The sequence below is a fragment of the Neopsephotus bourkii genome, unplaced genomic scaffold (assembly GCF_033783945.1).
Source record: "Neopsephotus bourkii isolate Nb327-2 ecotype Australia unplaced genomic scaffold, CSIRO-AGI_Nbou_v1 NB_787, whole genome shotgun sequence".
Lineage (NCBI taxonomy): Eukaryota > Metazoa > Chordata > Aves > Psittaciformes > Psittacidae > Neopsephotus > Neopsephotus bourkii.
Genome location: NW_026901283.1, coordinates 1,081,256 through 1,106,378, shown reverse-complemented (window position 1 = coordinate 1,106,378; position 25,123 = coordinate 1,081,256). Strand labels below are relative to the sequence as shown.

General features: G+C 40.6%; 1 protein-coding gene across 5 annotated transcripts in view; it reads right to left on the bottom strand.

The window, feature by feature from the left end:
* The window catches only part of MCUB (mitochondrial calcium uniporter dominant negative subunit beta), a 49,496-nt gene that overhangs the window by 3,068 nt on the left and 21,305 nt on the right, over window positions 1-25,123 (bottom strand). For all 5 annotated transcript variants that reach the window (XM_061355195.1, XM_061355199.1, XM_061355198.1 and 2 more), the window contains 4 exons: window positions 5,274-5,349; window positions 4,828-4,998; window positions 1,387-1,491; window positions 951-1,111 (listed from right to left, as the gene is read on the bottom strand). In XM_061355195.1, coding sequence (XP_061211179.1) covers window positions 951-1,111; window positions 1,387-1,491; window positions 4,828-4,998; window positions 5,274-5,349 — 513 coding nt within the window. The remainder of the gene's footprint in view (window positions 1-950; window positions 1,112-1,386; window positions 1,492-4,827; window positions 4,999-5,273; window positions 5,350-25,123) is intronic.

The following is a 25,123-nucleotide window of genomic DNA, read 5'->3' as shown; positions in this document are numbered from 1 at the left end:
CACTAGAATGGGTTGCCCAAGGAAGGAAGTTGTGAATGCTCCATCCCTGGCAGTGTTCAAGGCCAGGTTGGACAGAGCCTTGGGTGACATGGTTTAGTGTGAAGTATCCCTGCCCATGGCAGGAGGGTTGGAACTAGATAATCTTAAGGTCCTTTCCAACCCTAATTCTTCTGTAATTCTATGAGCAGCACCTCAACTGTTTTCTCCTGCTGGACTAGATCCTTTTTCAGGATCTTATTACTGACTCCAGTTACCCTGCTGAGAAAGAAAAGGACTGAAATCCTCTGCTGTGCACCAAGTAATCCTGCTTTTAATCTCTGATTCCCACTATGTAGATATACAGGGATTTATGTCTATCGGATTTCCATTTAACATTCAAGACAGCTGTGCTTAATGCTGAGGCTGATCCTTACAAAGCAGGTCTGAAGACAAGAAAACATATGTCCACTTTGTCAGGCTCTTTCTGGCTTCCACCCCTCATGCTGGGTCAGCTTAGCCTGCCCTACATAAACATTCACACCTTCCCTTCTTGGGTTCTGGCAACCATTAATCCAGACAATTTGCCTTGCTGCCTTAGTGATAAGGAAATGCCTAACCTAAGACACAGGTGATTTCTACCTCACTATTGCTTTAGGGTTGTTTTTTTCTCTAATGGGTATTCAGAATTCATGCAGAAACAGGTGACTAAGTGGACTTTCAATCCCAATACAAGCCATGTTGAGGCTTGCTCATGACAGCATTCTCCAGGTGTTCTGGCTTCTACTCAGGAAAGGTGCATACCAGGAGTGAAAAGAACTGAACTGAAAATAATCTGAATTGAGCCTCATTTACATAATGAACAAAACAGACACACCATAACCATTCATGCTGATTTCCTTCTGTCACAGGACTTACTCTTGATGAAAGGAAATGCCTTTGAGTTTCTAAAAAAAGTGACCCCACTTTCCAACCTGTTCAAGAGGCAACAGCTCTTCTTTCAGATGGTCCAGTTTCCGTAGCAATTCTCTCTCTTTCCTGACCTGGTGATCTTCTAAATGTAGAGCCACATACAGTCTGTGAACCAAGTATTTTATATCTTCCATTTCAGTAGCATGCTCGCTACTCAGCTTATCTGAAAAGAAAATGTTTGTCATATAAAACATTTCAAGAACCACGCTTCTTCATTCTCTCTCCACCTCCAACCCCAAAAAGCAGGATGATCCAATGGTAAAAAAAACACCACCACCCCTCCTTCCTCCCCCCCCAAAAAAAACAACAAACAAAACCCCGAACAAACCCAAAACAAAGAGAAATTCCTTTATCCAGGCAGGTTCCAGTTCTCTGAGACTTCCCATTTCTTTCACTCGATGAAGTGAGGTAATCAGAGTTAATAAGCATTGCTCTTACCTTTTACAGGAGGTGACACACAATATGCTATGTTGTTGATAACAAGTGTGAAGTCATTCCTCAGTAAGACCTCCATTGAGGTTGCACCACAGACCTTGCAACCATCTGCAGAAGAAAGATTTAAATTCTAAATAATTTCTCATATGGAGATTTAAACATTAACTGATATCCCTTTGGAATTTTCGATGAGAAAATGAACATGAGCCAGCTGCAGTGTGCGCTTGCAGCCCAGAAAGCCAACCGTATCCTGGGCTGCATCAAAAGGAGCGTGATCAGCAGGTCGAAGGAGGTGATCCTGCCCCTTTATTCTGCTCTTGTGAGACCTCACTTGGAGTATTGTGTACAGTTCTGGTGTCCTCAACATAAAAAGGACATGGATCTGTTGGAACAAGTCCAGAGGAGGCCACGAGGATGATCAGGGGACTGGAGCACCTCCCATATGAAGATCGGCTGAGAAAGTTGGGGCTGTTCAGCCTGGAGAAGAGAAGGCTGCGTGGATACTGGAAGCAGTATCTGAAGGGGGCCTATAGGGATGCTGGAGAGGGACTCTTCATTAGGGACTGTAGTGGTAGGACAAGGGGTAATGGGTTAAAACTTAAAACAGGGGAAGTTTAGATTGGATATAAGGAGGAAATTCTTTCCTGTTAGGGTAGTGAGACACTGGAATAGGTTGCCCAAGGAGGTTGTGAATGCTTCATCCCTGGCAGTGTTCAAGGCTAGGTTGGACAAGGCCTTGGGTAATATGGTTTAGAGCGAGGTGTCCCTGCCCATGGCAGGGGGGTTGGAACTTGATGATCTTAAGGTCCTTTCCAACCCTAACTATTCTATGATTCTATGATTCTAAAAGTACCAGAGCTTTTTATTAATACTGTTTGGAAAGGAACTGTACATTTAGTAAGTCTGGTAACTGACATTAAGCAGTAAGTAGCATCAACACAGAGTGTGTGTTTGAATGCCTTCACTAGCAATGTCATTCAGACTCATCACTACAATGAGCAAACTTGCATTTGCCACTTGTAGTTGGACAGCAACTTCAGTACATGAAAAGGCTCTCATCCAAAAGTTTAGACACACTGCAGCCCTTCCCGGGGCATACTCAACACAGCAGATCTCGCACGATTAGTACTCTGGCAACACTTCTATTTTCTTGGTAACAGGAAAAATAGCTGCATCCAAATGAGAAATGGATCCTTTCCTAGTTTACATTCAATACACAAAGGTCGATGTAACCTAAAACCTCTGCTAAAATGTAGATCTGTTTTGGCCTATTTCTGCTTTTTGTTTCCCCTTTTTAAAGGGGCCTGGCATTTGTAAATAACCTCTTGTCCTTAGTATATTGCTACTCTTCCTGCCTGCAAGCTTTCGGATGTCCTCCTCATTTCACCGTCCACCGTACGTCACTGCAACTAGGAGGCAAAGGAACACACCAGATCCTGCAGGGAGCTGAAGACACTGAAAAGGAGTTCCTGAAGTCATTAGCAGCAACATGTAATGGTGGATCCCTGGAGCTCTCACTGGCCCAAGTCCAGATCCCACAGCCACCCAGTAAAATTAGCCCCTCCAGGGGGTTCAGATAGTCCAAGAACCTCTGGTGCCACACACCACTGGTGCTGCTGGACACACTGCTGTGTTGGGGAGTGGGGGGATTCAGAAAGCCACATCCACAATACTCATTTGACCTGGCCTTCCATTTCCTGTATATAAAAAGGGCACCTTCTCTTCCCCTGCCAAGAGGTGGGCAGTGTCAGAAAACAGCAGCTTTACTTCCAAGATGGATAATAAATTTTTTGTAAATAACATTTGTCACAGTGCTACTGCACCAGCACCTCCATCTGTCTCCATGTGCCCACTACAGAAAGGCACAATAGACAGCCACACACCTGCAATTATTTATCCACTGGAACTCTATCATCAGACCCCATCTACTGAGGCTAAGACTACTGAGCTCTGCAGGCTAATGCACCAGCTGGCTCCCTGACCAACTCTGTGTGTAGCAAAGCAAACCTGGGAGGCTAACACTAGCACTTTCAATACAAAATCTGAAGTTTTAATGTGCCCATCCACTCTTGGGGTTTTTTTTCCCCTAGTATAATAGGATGTCATTTGCATGTAAATGATTAAGGTGATATTTAAGCAAAATAGCTGTTCAAAAGAAGTACCAGACAAGCTCTTTGTTCTGGATGTGATAAAACACCAGTTTATTAACCTGAACAAACTTTTATTAACTGAAAAGCAGAAAAGTTTGGGGGTAGTGAGGTGTTTTGTTTTAGAAAATTCCTCACAGGCTTTCAGCAAAAGGCTACTTTCTTTCCTATACCTAACTAAAAGTGTTCAAATGTGGACAAAGGGCCATTTTTTGCCTACAGAAGTTTTGCAGAACCAAATTCAACTCCACAGAAAATGAGTCATCATACACAGCATTAATACTTTCAATTAAGGTTGGCTTTCATTTAATGGCTAAATGACACAGTAGAAGTGTCTAAAGCAAGGCTTCAAAATTTTTCTTTAATAATAGATGTTCAAACTCAAGCCCTAGTACTTGACTAATAGTTTCTCTTTACGGGATCAGTTTCATAATGAATTAAACATTTAAGCTGTCCTCTAATATCACAATTGCCTGGCACTTGAAAAATACAGAGCAGAGAACTGTTGAACACTCATTGTTTTGATCAAAGTGGGCAATGTTTCTATTGCAAAGTCAGGGTGGGGGAGCTTAAGCAGGTGAGACAGGTGAAAACAGTCCAAATTCCATTCCACTTTGGAACCTGCTGCTCATCCATGCCAGAAACACCAGACTTGTAGGTTTCTTATGCTTCACAAGTGACTGATGCTTGCATTGATAAAAAACAAGCCATTAACTTTTGCTGACGGGCCACAGGAGAATGAGATTCAGCACACAACCACAAATACTTGTGTCATGGATGTGTCTGCACAATAGGATAGTTGTACTCGGAGGCTAACTGTTTGCCAGCACATATTTTTGGCTAGCCCTGCCTCACCTCAGTAAGAAATCCTTTTAGTCAAAACCCCCATGTTCAGGGGAAGGCCAGCTGCTGGCAATGACTATTAGTTACAGTGGCTGCTGAAGAGTCTCTTACAAAATTATCTTTTCCAAGAGAATTTTCTAACTTTGCTGCCTAACAGACACAGCCTTAATGAAAAAAAGAAACAACAAAAAAACCCAACCTCCAAACAACACAAAACCCCAACACACAAAAAACCCCCGAAACCCTAACATAAATAACCCCACAAACAATGCCAAAGTTCCTGTGTACATGAAGTTCATTCACACACTGGATCTACAATGAGCTCCCCTACAGTAAACAATGCTAAACCTGATGGAGGACTGAACTCATGCTTTAGGACAGAAAGGAATTCCGTTTGAAAATTCCACTTGAAAGGAAAGGATTCATTTTGAGGAATGACAGAATTGTAAAATACCTGTTGCAAAGACTTCTGCTCTCTCAACTCCTTTATCTTCTCTCTGCACATCCTGCAGAAATGCCTCTACGGTGGTCACCATTGGTTTAATAGTGAACTGACAGCGTTCGCTTCTTGTGGGCAGCGTAAGAGTTATCACAGGAAGACCATGCCTGTAATCAATACTTACTTCTGGGGGGAGGAAGGGAAGAAAACAAAATGAAAAAGTAATATTGTAAGTTGTAGCTTAATTTAACAGCTGTTTTTAAAACACAAGATGAATAAAGAAAAAAAACCACAAAACACTCTAGATTTCTTTAATGATGCAGTACCTCTGTTTTTAAGGGATATATATATATATGTTTACATATAACATGCAACTAACGTCATCTCCCCCTACTCCCACAAAAATGAAATGTACATCTCTACATGGAGGGGAGGGTGCAGAATGTGCTGGGAAAGCTTACCATCAGATGGCACCAGTGTTCTGTAAGGTGCTCCCACCTGCTCCCTCCACGCTTCTGTGTGCTTCCACAGCCGCACCTGCAGCACAGACACAGGGAGCCTGCTTTTTGCAATTTCTATGCAAAAAGACAGAACCATCCTTAAAGACAGTACAAAATATTGCCAAAGGTATTAAGGTGTTGCCATAGTTAAACTTTTTGTCTAATGTGGTTTAAATAACTCAAGGAAAAGAGGAAGGGGAAGGAAAGAAAGGAAAAAAAATGGGAATGGCTCTGAAGTGCTTCACGCAACTCTCACAATAAGACCTCTCCTGTACTGCAAAAAAGAGCTGCTTGAGAAGTCTCTACATCATGGTGCCTGAAGGCAGAAGTGCTCTGTGTCAGTTCATAGTCTGTAATGTAACTTAAAACAGGGGACATGATTCCAGTGAAGTCTTCTACTGCTGAATCATAAACTTACTTCTGTCACTTTTTATGTTCTCAAATAAAATACAAGTGACTGAGGTTACTTTCCTTTGCTTCATAATTATACACCATACACCAAAAGTTAACTGTTGACATTCATGGTGTTAAGAGACAAACCCAACAATGTGGCTTGCCAAAGTATGGAACATTTTTTTACTTTTCAAACATGAATGTCTGTTTCAGCTCTAGCTGAGATGCTGCTGCAACTAACAGCACCACTAGCCTCTGGTACCGCACTGAAGGAAGCACACCCAGACGCGGTAAGCATCCCCTATGCCCTGGGACAGGGATAACAGCAGGTTTTTTAACCTGCCTGGCTGTGCTCCCAAGCCTGTTCCTTCCCAACACATCAGTGAGAACCATAAAGCTCTTTTAACACAGCCATGTCAAAACAGAGAAGACAAACTGCTCTGATTAGACCCATGTACTTCAAGCAGTCCACCCACACTGTGAAAGATGCAGTGACTTCAGAACAAAAGGCCTCTGCCTCTACAGCTAGTCCCCCCGAACAAGGAAAAGAACAATTTTATTGCAGTGACTCCCACAAAGCAGGCATTACTGCTATAAACTAAGTGTACCAGGCAGAAGTAGGAAGTGAAATCACATCCCTGACTAAGCTGGTTACAAGAATTGTCCGTAGGCTGGGCCAAGACACTTGGCACGTAACTTTGCAATCAAGATCTGATATCTATCATCCAAAATGCCCCAGGTATCGAATTGTACCCAGCCTCTATTTGAAGGTTATTTATTTTCTTTTGTTGTGAATTTGGATATCTACTTTACTTATGACAGAAACAATGCATTCAACAATTAATACATAACCAAATAATTTAAATATATTAAGTAAAAAATAAATTACATTCACTGAAATAAGATCATTAAGGTATTTCATTCTATTATTCTTTAGACTTCGACATTATGACTCATGCATGGTCCATTGAAAGAATCTCTATATACTAAACGTTTTCTTAAATTTTGTAGGTTGTCTGTTAATGCAGCTTACCCATTAAAATCACCTGCAAAGAATATGTCTAGTATAAGAAAAGCAAAAGCCACTGATCCATGCAGTTGAATTGAGTTCCAAATAATAAATTCTTCCTATCAGGCTGATTAATTGGGAAGTGTGAAGGACCGAGTCAACTTTCTCCCTATATTTCCAGATTTAAATATCCAGTTTCAATAAAGTTATTTAACCATTAGCTTGCACCTTATAGCCAAAGCACTGTGCCCCTTTCAAAGTGCTAGGAATGACCCCTACCCGGCCACTAGTTGGCAACTGAACTGCAGGACCAAACCAATGAGACTGCCCTCACAGTAACATCAGTGAGAGCTGGAATCTTGGCTAATTCATCTAACCACACAAAGGCTGAAGAAAGCTATTCTACATCTTTCTGCAATACAAACACACACATGGCAGCATATCCTAAAACACTAACACAATTACAACTATGGGAATCAGGCCAAAGGCCTGTGAACAGCATTTAGCTCTGAAACTGTTAGCTGTTTCTCCCTCAGCTATATTTGCTTCCTAAAGCAAAACACTTGTGAGCAGCAGCTGGCCACAGTGCATGACATCTCTTGGCTCAGTTCAAAGGCATAGGTGCTGGGAGTGAAAACTCATGAGAATTTAAGGCACAGAGTCCTAACTGTGATAAAAATAATTCAATATATTCCATTAAACAATTCAGTTGGTATAAACCAGAAAATATTACACCAGTTGGTATAAAACAAAAGAAGTTGGTATAAACCAGAAAATATATATCCAGTTTAAAGAACTATTTTTCTCTGTTAAGGGTCTCTGTAAGCAGAGAAGTTGCCACTCTTAAAGTTGGAGATGAAATTCCAATGATCTGGTTTACAGCACAGCTTTAGAGACTAATGTAGGAGCAAAACTGAGCTAGAAAATTACACAGCCAGACATAAGGAGTGGGAGAGACAGGAATAGCAATATTGCATTTTTCACTTTGGAGAGTGGCAAATGACTGAATCTACCTACATTGCAGTTTCTGGAGTTAGCTGTTTCAAATAAGCTATCTCTTATGATGCTGAGTGACTGCACCTGCAAACTTCAGCTCAAATTTGTGTGACCAGTTATGTGTAATAAATTGCTGTCATCATCAGTATAGGAGGTGACATGAAGGCCTCTGGTCTTCCTCAGCCCTGCATATACAAATAGAAACCTCATCAGGAACATTAACTTCTGTCCTATGGAAAACTGTAATGTGGGTGGGAAAGGAGAGAGCAAGAAATAAAAAGATTTCTTCTCATTAAAAAGTGACTGTAATAATGAATTCTACAAAAAGATGTCATTAGGAGACTGTCTTGAGAGCATGTAACTATTGTCTCTGATGCTTAGTTGGTTTATTACATTTTGACTTGCCATACCAAAATGTGGTAAAAAGTCTGAATCAAAATGCAGCTAGCCTACAATCACATACTTGACCACTGGTTTGTCTTTGCTTATATGCGTCTCAGAAGATCTGGTTGTTTTGGTTTGTTGTTTTGACAGCAAAACTAATGTAATTCTCCTTCACCATCCCAGTCCCCCTTAATTTGCATTTATTAGTAGAAAACTATTCATCCCAACCAAAAACCAGTTGAACTCAGTCTGCCCTCTTCTTGAAGTGCCATGCAATACTTAAAAGACTTTATTCCGCTAGCATGAGATGCTGCCAAGAATGCCTCAAGTCAAACTCACAAGCAGCCTTCATAAAAATTATTACTGCCAACTGATACCATGAATGCTATGGCGTCCCATATTCTAATTTCCTTCTCTGTAAGGCAATGATAAGAACCTGAAATGGAAAAGCACAGTAAAAAAACACACTATTCCACTCAGCTTAAGCTTTTTACCCTTAATTACACTGCAGCAAAACACACTCTGATTAAAACTTATCTTGCAGTGTGCTTTTCAATAGTAATGTAGCATTACAGTCTTTCCTTTGGCAGAAGAGGAGAGATCAGTTATCTCCTGGAGACCCTGTCCAACACCTGATACAGTTCCTTGCTCACACCTACTGGAGAAGGACTGGAGGAAGAGAACAGAAGGGAGAAAAATCATAGGGGAAAACATCAGCTGCAATGACTAAAAATGAATCCTGGGGCCTCTCTTTCTAAGTGTCACTAGACGAATCAACGACCCCAGTATCCAGCATCCTCCCCGTGCACCGATCTACTGATCTTTTCCAGCCTGTGAAGGAGAACGCAAGACAAGTTACCCTTCTAGATGCTGCTTGCTTGTCTGGAACAGAAGGAAAATGAGAGCCAGTATTGTGTTAGCCACTGTTCAGGGAGGACATGTACTACAAATAGATAATTATATTTTCAATAGCAACATACATTTTTTCTATCTCTACTTAACACACCTAGAAGTTCTCTGCATATGAATGACTTCAGCTCCTGTCTATTTCTCCAAGGGAAACAAACTGAGCAATTAATTATTTATGGAGTAGCAATCTGCAACTTCAGGTTAAATATCTACAGACATTTCAGAGAGGTTTAAAACTGAGGGAAAGGAGGAAAGAAAGCAGGTGCTGTCACATTCTACTGAGTTTGCAGATCTTGTACAACCAAGATCACCAAAAATCAGTCAAGTATTCAGACCAAGTTTACAGTAACCGCACGTAAGGTATTTTCCCTTTTTAAAATGAGTCACCAAGGCCATTTGTGAGATATCTGCTGCTAAGTTTCTGTGCTGTTTTTATAAGCAATCCCACATGAGTAGGAAAACAAGACATAAGGAGTCCTACAATCACCCCAGAAGTGCCCATTTGAGCTACAGAAACACCTTCTCATTAACTTTTCAGTAATCTGTCTTTGCTTAAACTTAAAGGACTTTCATTGTTTCTCTACTGGTCCTAGAACAGATTTAGATGACTATGCAACTCCAGCCTCACTACAAAGAGCAGGTTTAAGGTGCATAGCTCAGATTTAGCAATTTCTTCTGGAAGCCCAACTTAAATTAAACAAACAAACCCCCTGCAACAGACACCACTCATCCTGCAATAATACACCTATACCTGGTAACTTTCAGCAAGGGAAGAAACTTGTGAAACTTGGGAGCATTCAGGATATGTACTTTTTTCTTTTGTATCTTTTTCTCTCTAGGACAGAGAAAAGATGACAGATTTTCTTATTTTCCTGAGATACAGCTTTCCTGTCTCTATATGGACCATGTGGTGAACACCTTCTCCCAGCTGCTCCACAGGGCACTACAAGGACTGCACTGCAACATTTATATTTCAGTCCTGCAGCTTACATAAAAAACATAGTATTTTTAACCCCTTCCTCAGTACAAATTAAAGTTTAAAAAAGTAACCAAGATGTCTCTTCCAGCAAAGCAGCAGTTTCAACATAAGCATGCATAGTCTGGTGATACTGAATAAGGAAGAGCAATACAGCATTCACGCGGCTCTCCTTCAAAACTCACTTGTCTCACAGCACCGTAAAAACCAAAAGAGCTCAAGCAATCAAATTTTGGTTTCATGTGCCTGTTGTTCTTTGTGCCTTTATCATCCTTGCTGATCTTTCATTTCCTGCCTCTGCTCAGGTTCCAAGAACACTTGGCACTAGATTTAAGCAGCCAGACAAACTACCAATGACCAAAGTGACAGCTGTGCTACATGCATCAAGGCGACCGAACACCAAGAACCTCTTGTATAGTGGCCTAGCTGGTCAAATCCACCACTGCAGCAGAGCTTTGCCAGGAAGACGTTCCACCCAGCCTCCACTGAGCAAGTGTGCATCCTTCCCTTGACTTCTGTCACTACTGCTTTGTTCTCTCTCACACACTCCTTGCCCAAACTCTTCCTCTCCACACCCTCCCCACTCTACTCAGCATATGCAAGTAGGGGAGAAAAGTTACGCAGCCCTGGCAAGTCAAAGATGATCACAAGAGGCAAAGTTTCTCTTCTCACATTGTATGTCACCGAGGTCATCTGACTCTCCACCTGGTAGCTGAGGATGTAGAGCTCCGGCTATCTAAGGAGGCACCTGGATTTGCATCCATATAGGTTTTACAAGCATTAAAAATAGATGGTGAAAACACCAACATTTAAAACAGGCTGAAATTAAGCCTCACCATCCTCTATCCAAAAGCATGATTTTAACAGCAGTGCCCCCTTACTGCAAAGAAGCAATACCAGGAAGTGTTGAGGAGACAAAAAGATGAACATCAGCTGACATCTGCCTGGCAGCATCTTCTGAGGACCACTCTGAAGGTACAGATAATCGTTGATTTTGAAAGCAAGCAGGTTTCTGAGCAAATGTAAGGACAGGCCTAAAACCAAGATAATTACACAGGCCAACTGCATTGTTAGAAGGAACACCAAGATTTGTGTCTTATCAAAGCTTCTTCTCCTTCCCTTCCTACTAAGAGAAGCAGGTCCAAAATCTCCTCTGAGTCTAAGGCTTTACAGTATTGGAAATCTCACATCTTCATCTGGTTTGAATACAGTCTAGTTGTTTGAAAGTTGCTGTTCTTCCCAACCTACTTTATTTTCAGAATGGAAGATGCGATGCAACACCTAGAAGGAAGTGTGCAAATCAAGGACGGGTAAGACTCTGAGAAGGAGGGATTATAGCATGAAAAAAGTATTTGTGCTTAAAAGCAAGCCTACATTCAAGAGCTGTGCCATCTGTTCCCCAAAAACAGTGTTGGTCAAAAGATTAATCTGTCAGCACAGTCAGGTTTTTAATTTGTCCCACAGAATGGACCTTTGCTCTTGGGCTGTGCCTTCTGGGACAGGCATCTTGATGTGCGAAATGTTGCAAAATTTTACTTCAAGGGTAATAAGAGTAACTCTGCTTTCAAAAATACTCTTACAGTTTATCTCCTTAGATAAGAAAATGGGCTTGTTGCGTGTTTTCCTACAAAGGTCTTAGAAAGAGCATATCCTAATGCACACAGCTGCTTTTGTATCTCTCTCAAAGAAGGACTTGATCACCTCTAGTAATAATACTCATTCTTCAGATTGCCAGCAAAGAAAAAGCTTGTTTAAATTTCAGCTGAAATGAGATAACAGAAGAGAGAGGATGTGAAGTCAGATGAATGCATTTACAGGTTTATCAAAGCTGCAGCCAACATTCGCTTTCCTCTTGCAGAGCTTTCCACATAGGAAGCATTGGGCAGATTGTAGCACACAGGAAAAAGATGATGTAACTCAAAACAGAACTGCTTGTCAACGTTTTCACTTAGAATGGAAGCTTCCATTTACAATATAAATAACCCTACCCACCAACGCAATAAACCCAGGTTTTTTATACCCCTACAGGGTGCGCTTCTTTTTCCCAGGATTTTCTTTACTCAACTGTGCAGATTTAAAAATGCCTTAAGGCATTTACAGCTTGACTAATAAAGAAGGAAAGGCTTAGGAAATTTGATTGACTTGGGGATAAGAATTAGTATTGACAGATGTGTGGAAAAAGGTCAGTCAGAATTATCAGCGGTGGAGAAATTCCCAGCAATGGCTCTTATGCAGCTTTTCAGCAAGGTTTTTAGCAGATATGCTCTGTCAAACAGACCTTGGAAAGGGAACAGCTGTGCAGCCGTATATGCTCCAGGCAGGGAAAGCTGTCTCTTCTCCACAGCATCCCTTCCATTCACCACTTAGCCACCTCTCCAGGAAATTATTTCCATCTTTGTCCCACTGTGTGCGTTTCCCACCTTGTCCCATCTCAGACCTCCCTAGGGTCTGACCTCATGCCATCAGGAACCCCAGTAACCTGCAAAATCAATAATCTCCCCTATTCCTTTTCTTCACCTCCCTAAAAACTTAACTGCACTATTCTTACACAGTAGTACTGAAATTTTGCTCTTTTGAAGAGCATTTCCCCACAGCTAGCAATTTCCACTACCCAAACACCATCATCCTAAAAGCAGACTATTTCTTGGCAATGCAGACTGTCAGCTGCAGATCCAGAGCCACCTGGCCAGGCTCCAGCCAGCTTTGTGGAGAGTAGAGCTGAATCCTTCCCCTCTTATTTGCTCTCAAATACAAAACACTTCCCTGATCACCCTGGGGCAAAAGATGCCATCCCAGCAAGAAAACACAGACCAAGAAAATCTGCACTTGACTTCAGCTGGACGCAGCAGATTCATTCCATTTGCCTACCCACACTGAGCAAAGAAGCTTTTTAATTAGATAATTAATTATTATTTGGAGGGACAGGAAAATGTTAGGGATCAAATCTAAGGCAATACAGGATAGCTGCATAAAGAAGGTAGTCTTATTTCTGTGTCTGGCTTAGTCCCAGTATAATTTAGAGCAAATCTAGGTACAAGTATCTCAATGTTGCACTATTAGAGAGGTTTCTCCTTTTTCTCCTGCCACTGCATTTTCCAGGAATGATTTGTCTATATAATTATGTTAACATAGCAGACCATAATAAGATGTTTTTATAAACATCTCTGTAGCTCCTTTCCTTCCTTTTCATCTTTTTGTTTAACTCTCTTCCCCTCTTTACCCCCCCAAATAATAAAAGATCTGCAGTTAGACCAGCTGAAATACTTAGGAACTGGTGTTTGGTGCAGGTAGCTGTAAGCAAGTACTTTTTCAAAGAGAAAATACAAATTTGTTTTGATTGATTCAAAACAAACAAATAAAAAGGTAGGAACAGAAGAACTGACAGATTAGATTAAAAGCCTTTCTCTGTTAGCAGTTGGTATTAGTATGTAGATGCATTGATTTATATCCCTTATAACAAATAGTTGTAAAGTAATTCCCAAACAGAACTTAACCCTGTTAGTTTATATTGCAGCTTTATATGCTGTTACACTCCTGTGGATGCTCATATTACTTGCAGGGAGTGCAAAATGCATTTTTTAGCCTTGTTAGAAAGTAACTAAAGAAAACAAAGGCATAAACAGCCAAGTAAAGAGAGAAGGCTGATCCTTTCCCTTTCCATAGCTTCTGAAGAATAGCATTAAAACAAAATTCTACAGCAGATACTATAAGAACATCCATAGCCAGTAACCAACAGCAAACTTAAAGTCAAAGTTAATAGAAAATTCACCAAGCTTTGCCAAAACTGTAGAGCTGCCATTTAATAGATCCTGGTAGCAGGAAAATATAAAATAAATAATCAGACAAAACCAAAGAAAATAAACATTTCTAAGCAACAAGATCAAAGGGGCCACTACAAATGTATCAGTAACAATTCATTTAAGAGCCTTGAGCCTTCATGCACACTTACAGAATCTTAGTATCATAGAATGGTTAGGGCTGGAAAGGACTTTAAGATCACCTAATTCCAACCTCCCCTCCATGGGCAGGGACACCTCACACTAGACCACGTCACCCAAGGCTCTGTCCAATCTGGCCTTGAACACTGCCAGGGATGGAGCATTCACCACTTCTCTGGGTAACCTGTTCCAGTGCCTCACCACTCTCACAGTAAAGAACTTCTTCCTTATATCTAACTTGAACTTCTTCCCCTGTTTAAGTTTGTTGAAGTTAACCCTTGTCCTATCACTACAGTCCCTGATGAAGAGTCCTCCCCAGCATCCTTGTAGGCTCCCTTCAGATACTAGAATGCTGCTACAAAGTCACCACTTCACAGAACAGCTGCAAGAAGCTGGGTTTAGCAACACTGTTCTACAAACACTTTACTTGAGAAGACAACTTTCTTCTAAATCCTTTATCACAGAGGACTACATAAATGTTTTCAAACCCACAAAACTCATCTAAGTAGGCAAGTAGGCAACTATTTGTTGGAAAAGAGCTTTGCTGGGAGAAGTAGCTTCAAGTGTTCCTGCTAAAAGGGTAACCACAGCAAAGTGAGCTAGAAAATCCAATCGCTGTTCTGGCATGGAAAACAACCATGCTGTTGAGTGTGTAGAGGCCTCGTCATCCCAAGGGTTCAGCAAAGGTCCTGATGAGCATGTATGTCCTGGCACTTTACAACTTCTCAACTTTTGTCTATGGATCTATCACTCTCAAAATACTTGCGGACACATCTCAAACATTGCTATCACTCAAGAAGACACACCAAAATGTTGTCAGATATCAAGAAATAAAAACCCAAACATTTTTGCTTTCTTTTCTATTTTTCTTTTAGAAGTCTTTTCTCACTGCTGTTCAACAAGCTATTTTACACTAAAAACATCAAATAGCTGTGGCTTTGCTGCTCCTGCCCACTTCCATGTTTCAGCTGTTAACATCAGTGTTTTAAAAACATACCTGGGCTGAAACAGGGACTTAGTGAACTCATTTGCAGCATTCCTTATTGAATCCAGCATTGTCTGATTTTTAACTTCTTCTTCTTGAAGTATAAAGCATACAGATAGCAATGATATTTGGGAATCAACAACCAATACTGGCTGTGATACACTGAGCCCTTCACTCTGTCCTTCAGGCTTTACTCTGTACCCCAAGCCTGTACGTTTGTAACTTTCTATAGAGCAGGCAAAATAAGAAGAAAAACTAAAGATTTCCTATAGCAGTTTCCAGTGTGGTTTTTTCTCTAAAGTTTATTATCATGAGAAAAATGATTCAAACCAGTAGATGATAAAAGGCTCTGTATGCTCCAGATGGTGCAGCACCTGTATTCCGATGCACCCCGATGTGCTTCCTTGGGGAGGTTAGCAAATCTGCGTGTTAGCTGTTCACTTTTCACCCCAAAGGCTTTGAACTCCAGCCAATTAAGAGCTGTTCTATTTCCTCTTCCTCTATTAATTCACTTAAGACATGTATTTGACAGGCTCGCGCAACAGGCAGGGGAAGAACTTGCATTCTGTAAATGCAGAGTTTACCAAGTGTTTTTAGGAACCCCTTTTGACATTAAAGCAAACAAGAATTAAATGCCACACACAACAAACAATCAACAGTCAAAACCTCCTGCTCTTTTTCTCCTCAGCATCATAGTAACATTAATATACATTGGATGCAGTCATCCACTCTTCCAATAGAAGCAGATTGCTATAATGCAGTGATTATGAAGCAGAACTTCTTACCCAGCTCTGTACTTAGGGTTACATTTAAAAGAAGCTGCCATTGATGAATCAAATTCCTGCAGACAGCAAAATCTCTGCCCTGCAACACTAGAAAAGTCTGGTTTATGCTGGCTCATTTTCTTTAAACTCTCTCAATTAAATCCTCTCGCCTTGTTAATTAATCAAGAGGAGTTTGCAGTTAAACACCAGTCTTCCCCCAGACTCGGTCCTAATTGTCTGAAAACATATAATTTGGGGAAGGCACTACTAAAAGAAAACTCTAAAATAAGGTAATTCAATCTTGCAACTTGCTCAATGTCAGGCTGCCATGTTTAATAGCCTCTGTACACTAGAATACAGCACAACATTGACCTAGAAAATTAATGGTCTGTGGTCATTCTATTCACCCCAGCTCCAACATACACCCACCAAACTTGTACAGGAATTCTACCTTAAGTAAAATCTCAAATAACTTATTAGCATACTTGTTAATGGTTTACTACTAAGAGCAAGCAGCAGAACATATAAACTTCTCACATCCAAAGGATCTGAAAACCGTTCAGTTCTAAATCTTGGAATTTTAACATATGATCACTGGAAAATTGAAGTTACTCTTTCCCTTTGTTATGTAAATGTGCATATGCAAAAAGATTTCCTATCTACCACTATGTTTTGAGATTCAGAATAAAAGCGTATCAAGTTGGCATTCTTTTGTAAAGTATATGTATAAATGTATATGCAGTTTGTGCAGAAAAAAAAACCACAATGGGTTGGGAGGGAAGCCAACAGCTATTCTAACATGTTGCCAACAATTTATTTTAGAAACAGCAAAGAAATTAATCTGTTAAATATTAACAGAGAAGACAATTTACATTTTTGATACACTAAATAAACCATTTACTGAAAGCCATTAATTGTCAAGTGAAGAATGTATATGAAGTTGGATTCAAAATTACACTTAGCTCTTAGAAATTATAGACCCTGCTTCTCCCTTTTATCAACTTTGATCTGAAGGAAGGTGTAGAGTACAGGTTGTGTCCGCAGCTGCAAAAACTCCTTGCTCTGAAGGAATCAAAAGGGTTCTCACTGCACTTCTATCTTTGTAAACTGATTAGCAAGGCAGGCCCTTGTCATTAATTAGCACTTTTGAACTCCTAAGCGACCAGATGTTTTCCCAGTGAATTTCTCAGTTCATCAGGGGCAATTCAAAGCCTTACTAACTCTGCCAACAGAAGAGAGGAAAACCCCAATCATAAACATCGCACTTCAGGTTAGGACTATCATGCAGAGTTATGGATGACCTGGATTTTTTCTTTTGCTTTGGTAGTGTGGCTTCCTATATGAACAAGACACAGAATTATGCCGCATGTCTGCCTACTGAAGTCAGTTTCCACTAACATTATTTAATTACACAGCCAGAAGCCACTTGGTCAGAAACAGTTAACAAGTGCTCAAAGATCCAACAGCCTACATTCCCCCTACAAGGATGCATAAAACATTAGTGCATTAGAGATGCTAATTTTAAATTAAATATGGTTACTGAGACGTTACTCAAAACTGACACCTAACATCTGCTCATTCCTGGCAGCATGCTTGCTGCTCCACGCTAGCAAAACAACAGAGGAGCAATACTGGTAAGCAGAAAGGGTCAGCTGTTCCACCTCAACCTGTTTATCCAGTACCCTCATAACCACAATTAATTTGTATATAGAATAGTTTTAACATGTTATTCTGCGCATGCAGACAAAAGCATCCCCAACCAAACAACAAAATAATTTCTTCCTGCTTATCTCTAACACTGTGGAAAGACTGCCATCTTCCATAAAGGTCATTGATAGCGGAATAGACTCCACAACTTGGTTAAAGTTGTAAAGTAGGTATGCTTTATTCAGCTGAAGACGCACGGGGGATTGGTCCTCCAAAAGGCATGCGTGCCTCAGTGCCGTTTTCCTTTTACATTTATCCTGTAAAGTCATACATAGGTATTAGGTCGCACAATACGCCTATACATATTCATATTCTATCCCCGCTTCGTATTATAATGAGCTAAAATGCGCTCCACGCATGCGCAGTGCCTCCTGCTGGTCTTGGGCAGGGGTCTTCAGATGAAGTAAGTAGTCTTCCTCTTGTGGGTAGGGGTCTTCAAGATGAAGTAAACGAGTCTTCCTCAGGCTTGAACTTTTTACCTCTGGTCCTCACGCATGCTCTTTAGGAGCTGGATGGGTCTGGTCCATGTCTAGCTGGTTTAATGAGCTATTCCCTTCGCTAGGAAGCCTTATCTTAGTGCTGTCTGATAAGGCAACTGCTGGGCTTGTCAAGCCAGCCATGATTTAAGCAGTACTCCTTGTACAACCCCCGTTCTCCTCACTAGGAGGTTTTGTTCTGGTATTTGTCTGATAAGACATCTGCTGAGCTCGTTAAACCAGCTATGACTTAAGCAGTACCCCCCTGTACGTTTTGACAACCCCCCTGTACATTTTGACAACCCCCCTGTACATTTTGACAACCCCCCTGTACACAATAGGCCACATCAGTTTCAGTCATCTGTAGCTTTAATTCAGAGTGAGCACTGAAGCATTGCAAATATTGCTGTTCAGAGCCTGTGGTCACTCAGAAAGCCTGAATGCTGCGAGGGAAGAACATTGCAGGCACCATATTCAAAGACATGTATGTTATTTAGTGCCTTTCCTGGGACAACTGAGTTATAACAAAGGTGTTGTCAGAGCTATGGTAAAGATGTGCAATCTACAGTGAAAAACCTGTAGGAAATGTGGCTTTATAAACTGCTTCATGTATATGCAGGTACTTCATCTTTGATGCACTTTTCAGCTGTTTTTCTTGCAGTCCTATTGTAAGCTTTTCCCAATCTAATCTATCTTCAGCCAGGGACAGCACAGACTGTTCCAGGAGTCTATTATAGGAGTGTATTTTTCTTATCTCAGTAAAGGTACCAATTTTAACATCCATAAAAGAACCAACCACGTTGATGTGTTCTCTTCCACTTTACACTGTAGCAATTTTCTTCCTGCTGGCAATGTAAGCAGGTGAACTGGAAGTCAGACTAGGTGGTTAACTCTGGTTAACTCACTGTGCAGACTAGGCAAAGTCATTAACATCCAAGTTTTCAGATAGTGCGCTAACCTCAAGGTGTTCCAGACTTTAAGTATTTAAGCCTGGCATCAGACACCTAAAAGTTATCACAGACTTCCAACTCACACCTGTCTTCCAACCAAGCACTCCAAATCTGTATGCACATCATAAAAACATTAGGTTTTTCAGTCTATAAACTTCAGTTTTGCAGTTGAAATATAACTGTAAGACATCCAGCAGGCAATGGTGCCAACCATAACTCACCATAAGCTACAATGCACATCCACTTCCACATGAGGTGAGATTTAAGGAGACATGTCTCATAAGTTTTGACGTTTTACAGAGCAAGCTGCAGCAATCAGAACTGGAAATTTCCATATTGATGCTTACAGGGATCTGGAATGCATTCATCCCCTACAGTGTTTATATTTCATTAGAGCATGTAGTGCTCGTGGGATAAAGAGACTCAGTTGAAAACATTCATTTGTGCATCATGGTTTTATATTGATGAGACATAACAGTATAATATCCTCTTAAAAGTTGTAATGATATCCGCTTCTAAAACCTTTTTTTTAATCTCAAAATGTGTCTACATGGAAAAATGGTAACCTCAGTGATACTCTATGATACTTAAAGAACCTTCTCTAGAAAAAGAAAATAATCTGATTTTGTACTACAGACCATTACAGTTGTGTAGCTTTACATCTTCATTAATGGATACTCTCACTGACAATATCCTGTATATTCATCTTTGCAGGAAAGTGTAACTGTTTTGTGTGTATGTGAGAAAGTGTATCAAAACAAGCAGGACAATATTCCCAGGTTTTTATAACAAGCAATCAACCATATTCATGTTTTTGGTAATAATATTATTAAAACTACAAATATTGATGTTCAAGATTTACTTTTTCAAAAGGATAAAGCAGATAATGTACTCAATACATAGCTAATGGCTAGCTGAGGGGAGCTGCAGGATGCAAAACAATGACAGGTATCATCATAAATGCCTATCAGAAACTAAATGTTGGTGAATTTGGAGGAGAAACCAGAGAGCAGAGGAGAAAGAGCATACAGACCCACTGGTACTCCTCAATATGGCAGAGAGTGACAGAACACCACTAACAAGATATGAATTAATTCTTTCCTCCCCCTCCTCACCACTTCCCTTTAAAATGCCATGAATAAAACTTACTCTTCTAGTTAAGGTTGAAAGCTCAACAATCAACAGGTGTACAAATTAATCTGTTCAGGTAGTGGCCAAATATTTTATCCTATATATACATAAATTAAAGTTCATGTAAACAACCACACCAAAAAAAAAATCAATCCATGTCTTTGCAGTAATTAAAACTCTATATAAGTGAATATCTGATTAGATCAGCTAAACAACACATAAGGATAGCAAAGAACTCTGGCTGTTGCAGGTTTTCGTCTTCCCATATTTTCATCGGAAAGAGAGTTGTAGAAGAAGTGTCACAATACATTAGTACTGTTATGTATATCTAACCCATGCAGTCAAGACTGCAACCTTATCAAAACTGCCTTGCCACTATTTCAGCTCAGGGATCTCACAAGCAACCAAACAAACGACAGGCATGGATACTTCTTTCCACAAACATGTACTAGCTTGGTACAAAAAGAGACAAAAAGGAACTGATTTCAGCAAGCACTCAGAATTATCCACCGTGACCTGTCCATTAATCAGCAAAGCAACTGGTAAACCATGTTGTTTAGGTAATCTGTACATTATAACAGTAACTGTATTCTGTTTGAGGTGCTAAGGATACTCAAACATCAGCAGGCTAAGAGCTCTTACACAGCCACCCCAAACGTGGTATCACTGCATTCACAGTTAACATTGTGCCTTCACTTTACTGACATCTTATTTACAAATTAAAGACAAGTACATTTTAGTAGGTATTACTAATCGGTATGTTGGTAGCTTACTTAGGTCTGTCTTCTTCCTACCTCTGGTTTGTCAAACTTGGTTTAAAATGGATTACTTTCACAGTGCCAGGGAGACTCCTTGCAAAAAAGGAGAAAGACAGTTTTCAAGTGAAGTTTACAAGGAGAATTGGTTCCAAGGATATAAATTAAAGATGAAATGCAACAGAGACAACAGCAAAAGTTTTCATACAGTGCAAGCATAATGACTGCTTAAGAATTCCCTGCAAACATAAGAAACTTCCTATTTTTTTGACTCCTTATGGTCACACTCACCCTGACATCTCATACCCCCATTACATTGTGTGTGATTACCTATTTCCTTACAAAATTGCATATTAGTTAGAGCCCAGGCTCTGTCAAATGGTGAGCAGCTGAATTCCTTTCTGTTTTGAAATCCCAAACTCCAACCACAGGCAATTTCCAAGGCAACCAATAAAAAGTCTCTAGGATGATAATTAAAAAAAAACCCCAAACAAAAAACCCCAACTTCTGGTTCAGAATTAAGGTCCTACAAGTAAGAGCAGAACGTTCACATGTAGGTGAAACAGTCAGAAGTTTCTAACAAAACCATTTACTCTTTTAAGTGACTTAGGGACTCAATTTTTTTTTTTTTTTTACCAAAGAAAGGGAGGCAGTGTCAAAAGCCAAGTATTACCTCTAGAAGATTAAAGCAACAAATCAAGGAATGCTTATTATCCAGACTTTAATGTTAACTGCCAAAGGCAAATGACAAGTCACTCTGTAGAGACGCATACTCCTGCTCTGCATAGAGCCAAGATAAGAACCCCAAGCCCTGAGCTATGGGAAAATTACATCAGAGGCACCATCCTGACCTTCAACTAGCTATTTCATATATATATATATATATATATATATATATATCTCCTAAATTGGAGATATACATATAATATGCATATACATATAATCCTCAGTCTAAATTGGAAAAGCCTGAAAACCAGGTGGACTGTGGTGAGCATAAAACACGACCCCGACAATGACCCATCTAGTGACCTTGGGTTGGTCACCAGCTGAATAGCTACCAGTTCCCCAAACATGCCAAGTATCAGGCCAGCCTAACTGAAGGTTTGCAGACATGGATTTTGAAACTGATGTGGCCTATTGTGTACAGGGGGGTTGTACAAGGGGGTTAGACAAAATGTACAGAGGGGGGTTGTACAAGGGGGTACTGCTTAAGTTATAGCTGGCTTGACAAGCTTAGCAGATGCCTTATCAGGCAGTACCAGGACAGAACCTAATGAAGAGCTCATTAAACCAGTTGGACATAGACCAGACCCATGCAGCTCCTAAAGAGCATGCGAGAGGACCAGAGGTAAAAAGTTCAAGCCTGAGGAAGCCTCGTTTACTTCATCTTGAAGACCCCTACCCACAAGAGGAAGACTACTTACTTCATCTGAAGACCCCTGCCCAAGACCACCAGGAGGCACTGCGCATGAGTGGAGAGCCTTTTAGCTCATTATAATACGAAGCGGGGATAGAATATGAATATGTATAGGCGTATTGTGCAACCTAATACATATGTATGACTTTACAGGATAAATGTAAAAGGAAAACGGCACTGAGGTACGCATGCCTTTTGGAGGACCAATCCCCCGTGCGTCTTCAGCTGAATAAAGCATACCTACTTTACAACTTTAACAAAGTTTTGGAGTCTATTCCGCTATCAGATTTAGAGGGATGGGACATGCACAAATACAGAAACTTGAGTATTATCCCAGAGCAGCAGAGCCAGTAACAACTGGAATGCTGCAGGGAATGCTGACTATATTTTGTTTTCTCACCTGACACACCTGTTTCCCCAGGAGCTGTACTCTCTCCCAAGCATCTCTGCCCCTTGCTTCTCTCATCTTTACAATTTTCATTTGAAGCTACAGAAAAAAAAGAACATGGAAAAAGCTGGCAAAGACAAATAAAGCTATTCAAAGGAACAAGAAAAGCAGTCAGCAGCTATTTTTGAGATCAACACTGCACATGGGCAGTCAAATACACAATATCCTCATCTGTCCTGCACAGAAGGGTGATCTCTTTGCACCTTTGGTATATTTCTCAAAGTTGCCCTCTTTTTCAGTCTGCACCTGGTGTCATAATATATCCTCATTCAGATCCCAGTTGAGACTATTTCCACATGTCATTCTATATGGAGCCAAGCAGATATAGTACAATAGAACCATTTCCTTTCATTTCCTTCATCTGAAAATCAAACCTGTGTTTATGAAATCTGATGGGAAACAGCTGACCTGAACTGCTGTGCTTCTATCTGTGGGTACTTCACAACCACTACTATTAATAAGACAGTCTTTTCTGAAAACTTTAAAACAGTAAGATTCAACCACTTGCCTGCAGGCAATGTGGTGAGGCAGTTTAGCTGTTTAAATTCACTCATCACTGTGTACTTTGTTTACAACATGTAGTAAGACATTCATCTATTTCCTCTTTTTCTCTTCCTTTGAAAGGAGAAATAGTAAAAGCCCACTAAAAATAACAGCCAGAGGACAAGCTCAGACATTTCAAAACATTAAAAAAACCATAAATGAGAATTTTTATTTATGCATTCCTGCACATGAATGAAGCATTATACAAAACACAAATGGTGTTAAATTTTCTGAAGTGAAATACTTCAGCCCAGAAGCTGCCTACCACTTCTCTGATAGCTATTTATCATCACCAGGCAGGTTGTTTTGACAGCTTCACTTTTAAGCTGACTGTAAATCTGTGAATATTTCACAGATGACTGAACTGGAACAACTACCAACAACATCCATGGGCTTGGAGCATGAAGATTTAGCAAGGCTCCAGTAGCCAATAACATACCTGTATAGGAGTCAAAACGCTGAAAACTTGTATTTGCTTTGCACTGTGAAATTCACCAGGATTTCACGAAGTAGCTGTTAACTATATGACTAAATTAACAATGTGCTTCATGAATTCAACCCTTCAAGGTACAGCTGCATTTAAACAGTAACAGCTCAAATCTAGGAAAGAGCAAGAGACTTCCAAAAATTAAACTGGCAAAACCAGCAAAAAATATTATAGGGCTGTAGAATTCCTAGGTCCCTGTGTGGTTCTGCTTCTTTACACCAAACCATTACCTTCGTCCACATTGCTTGTTTAGTCCCTATTGCAGAAAAAAAGTCATGCTCCTACAGTTGATGCCTGAGAAGCTGCTTTGATAGGTCCTGCACTTTCAGCCTGTGATGGTCAGGAAATAAGTGACACCTGCCAACAAAGAGGAAGGGGGTGCCCCGACAGAGTCCTTTGCAGTTCCTTGCTTCACATTCTCTAAAGGATGCCTCTGCTTCAAGAGCCTGACCGTACATTGTATCACAGTTGGCATCCTACACATGAAACAGAATCAACACCTGGCATCTTAATCCTTTCCCATGTTTATTTTCAGCTGCTGAGTGTTCAGGCACAGGTAGTAAAGAGCATCTCAAGCCAGAATGTAACAGCTGTCAGTATTCCGTGCTCAACAATACTGCAATACTCAACAACAAAGCAGTGAGCCTGCCAAAATATGTTTTTGAAAAAAATTGCTTTGGAAAAGAGGGAAAGATTGGAGGCAGGAAATACACTTTTATCTTTTAGAGCACTTACAGCTAGTTTGATTATAAGTCTCTTCTTCACACTGCAGTTGCACGTGTCTGTCTCTGATCTTCAGACAACTGCTGCAGGCAGGGAAGTACAATTACTTCTTTATCCAGATTGAAAAAAACCAAAACATTTTAAGTGACTTGCCAAAGGTAGCACACAAAGATTATAGTGGAGCAAAGAACAAAACCTGTGTAGCAAAGTATCATGTCTGCAACACATTTGTGAGAGTGCTATGTGATTCTCTGTTTTACGGCTCAGCAGAAAAACAACCCGTAGGGATGCCCAATGGGAAATGAGGACAGGTGGACAAACCAACTAGGAGAGGAGCACTGCTAGATTTAGTACTCACCAGCAAGGAGGGTTTGGTTGAAGAGGTGGTGATCAATGGCAGCCTTGGCTGCAGTGACCATGAGATGGTGGAGTTTAGGATCCTGTGTGGGAGGAATAGAATACCTCGCAAGGCCACAGTTCTAGATTTCCGGAGGGCCAACTTTGGCCTGTTCAATCAACTGCTAAGAGAAGTCTCGTGGGAAAGGGTACTAGGCAGTAATAGGGCTCAAGATAGTCGGTCAGCATTCAAGGACCGCTTCTTCCAAGCTCAGGATCTGAGCGTCCCAGTGGTCAGGAAATCAAATAAGGGAGCTAGGAGACCAGCGTGGTTAAACAAGGAGCTGCTGGGCAAACTCAAGTGGAAAAGGAGAATCTATGGATTATGGAAAGAGGGGCTGGCCACTTGGGAGGAATATAGAACAGTTGTTAGAGGATGTAGGGAGGCAATTAGGACAGCTAAGGCCTCCTTGGAACTTAATCT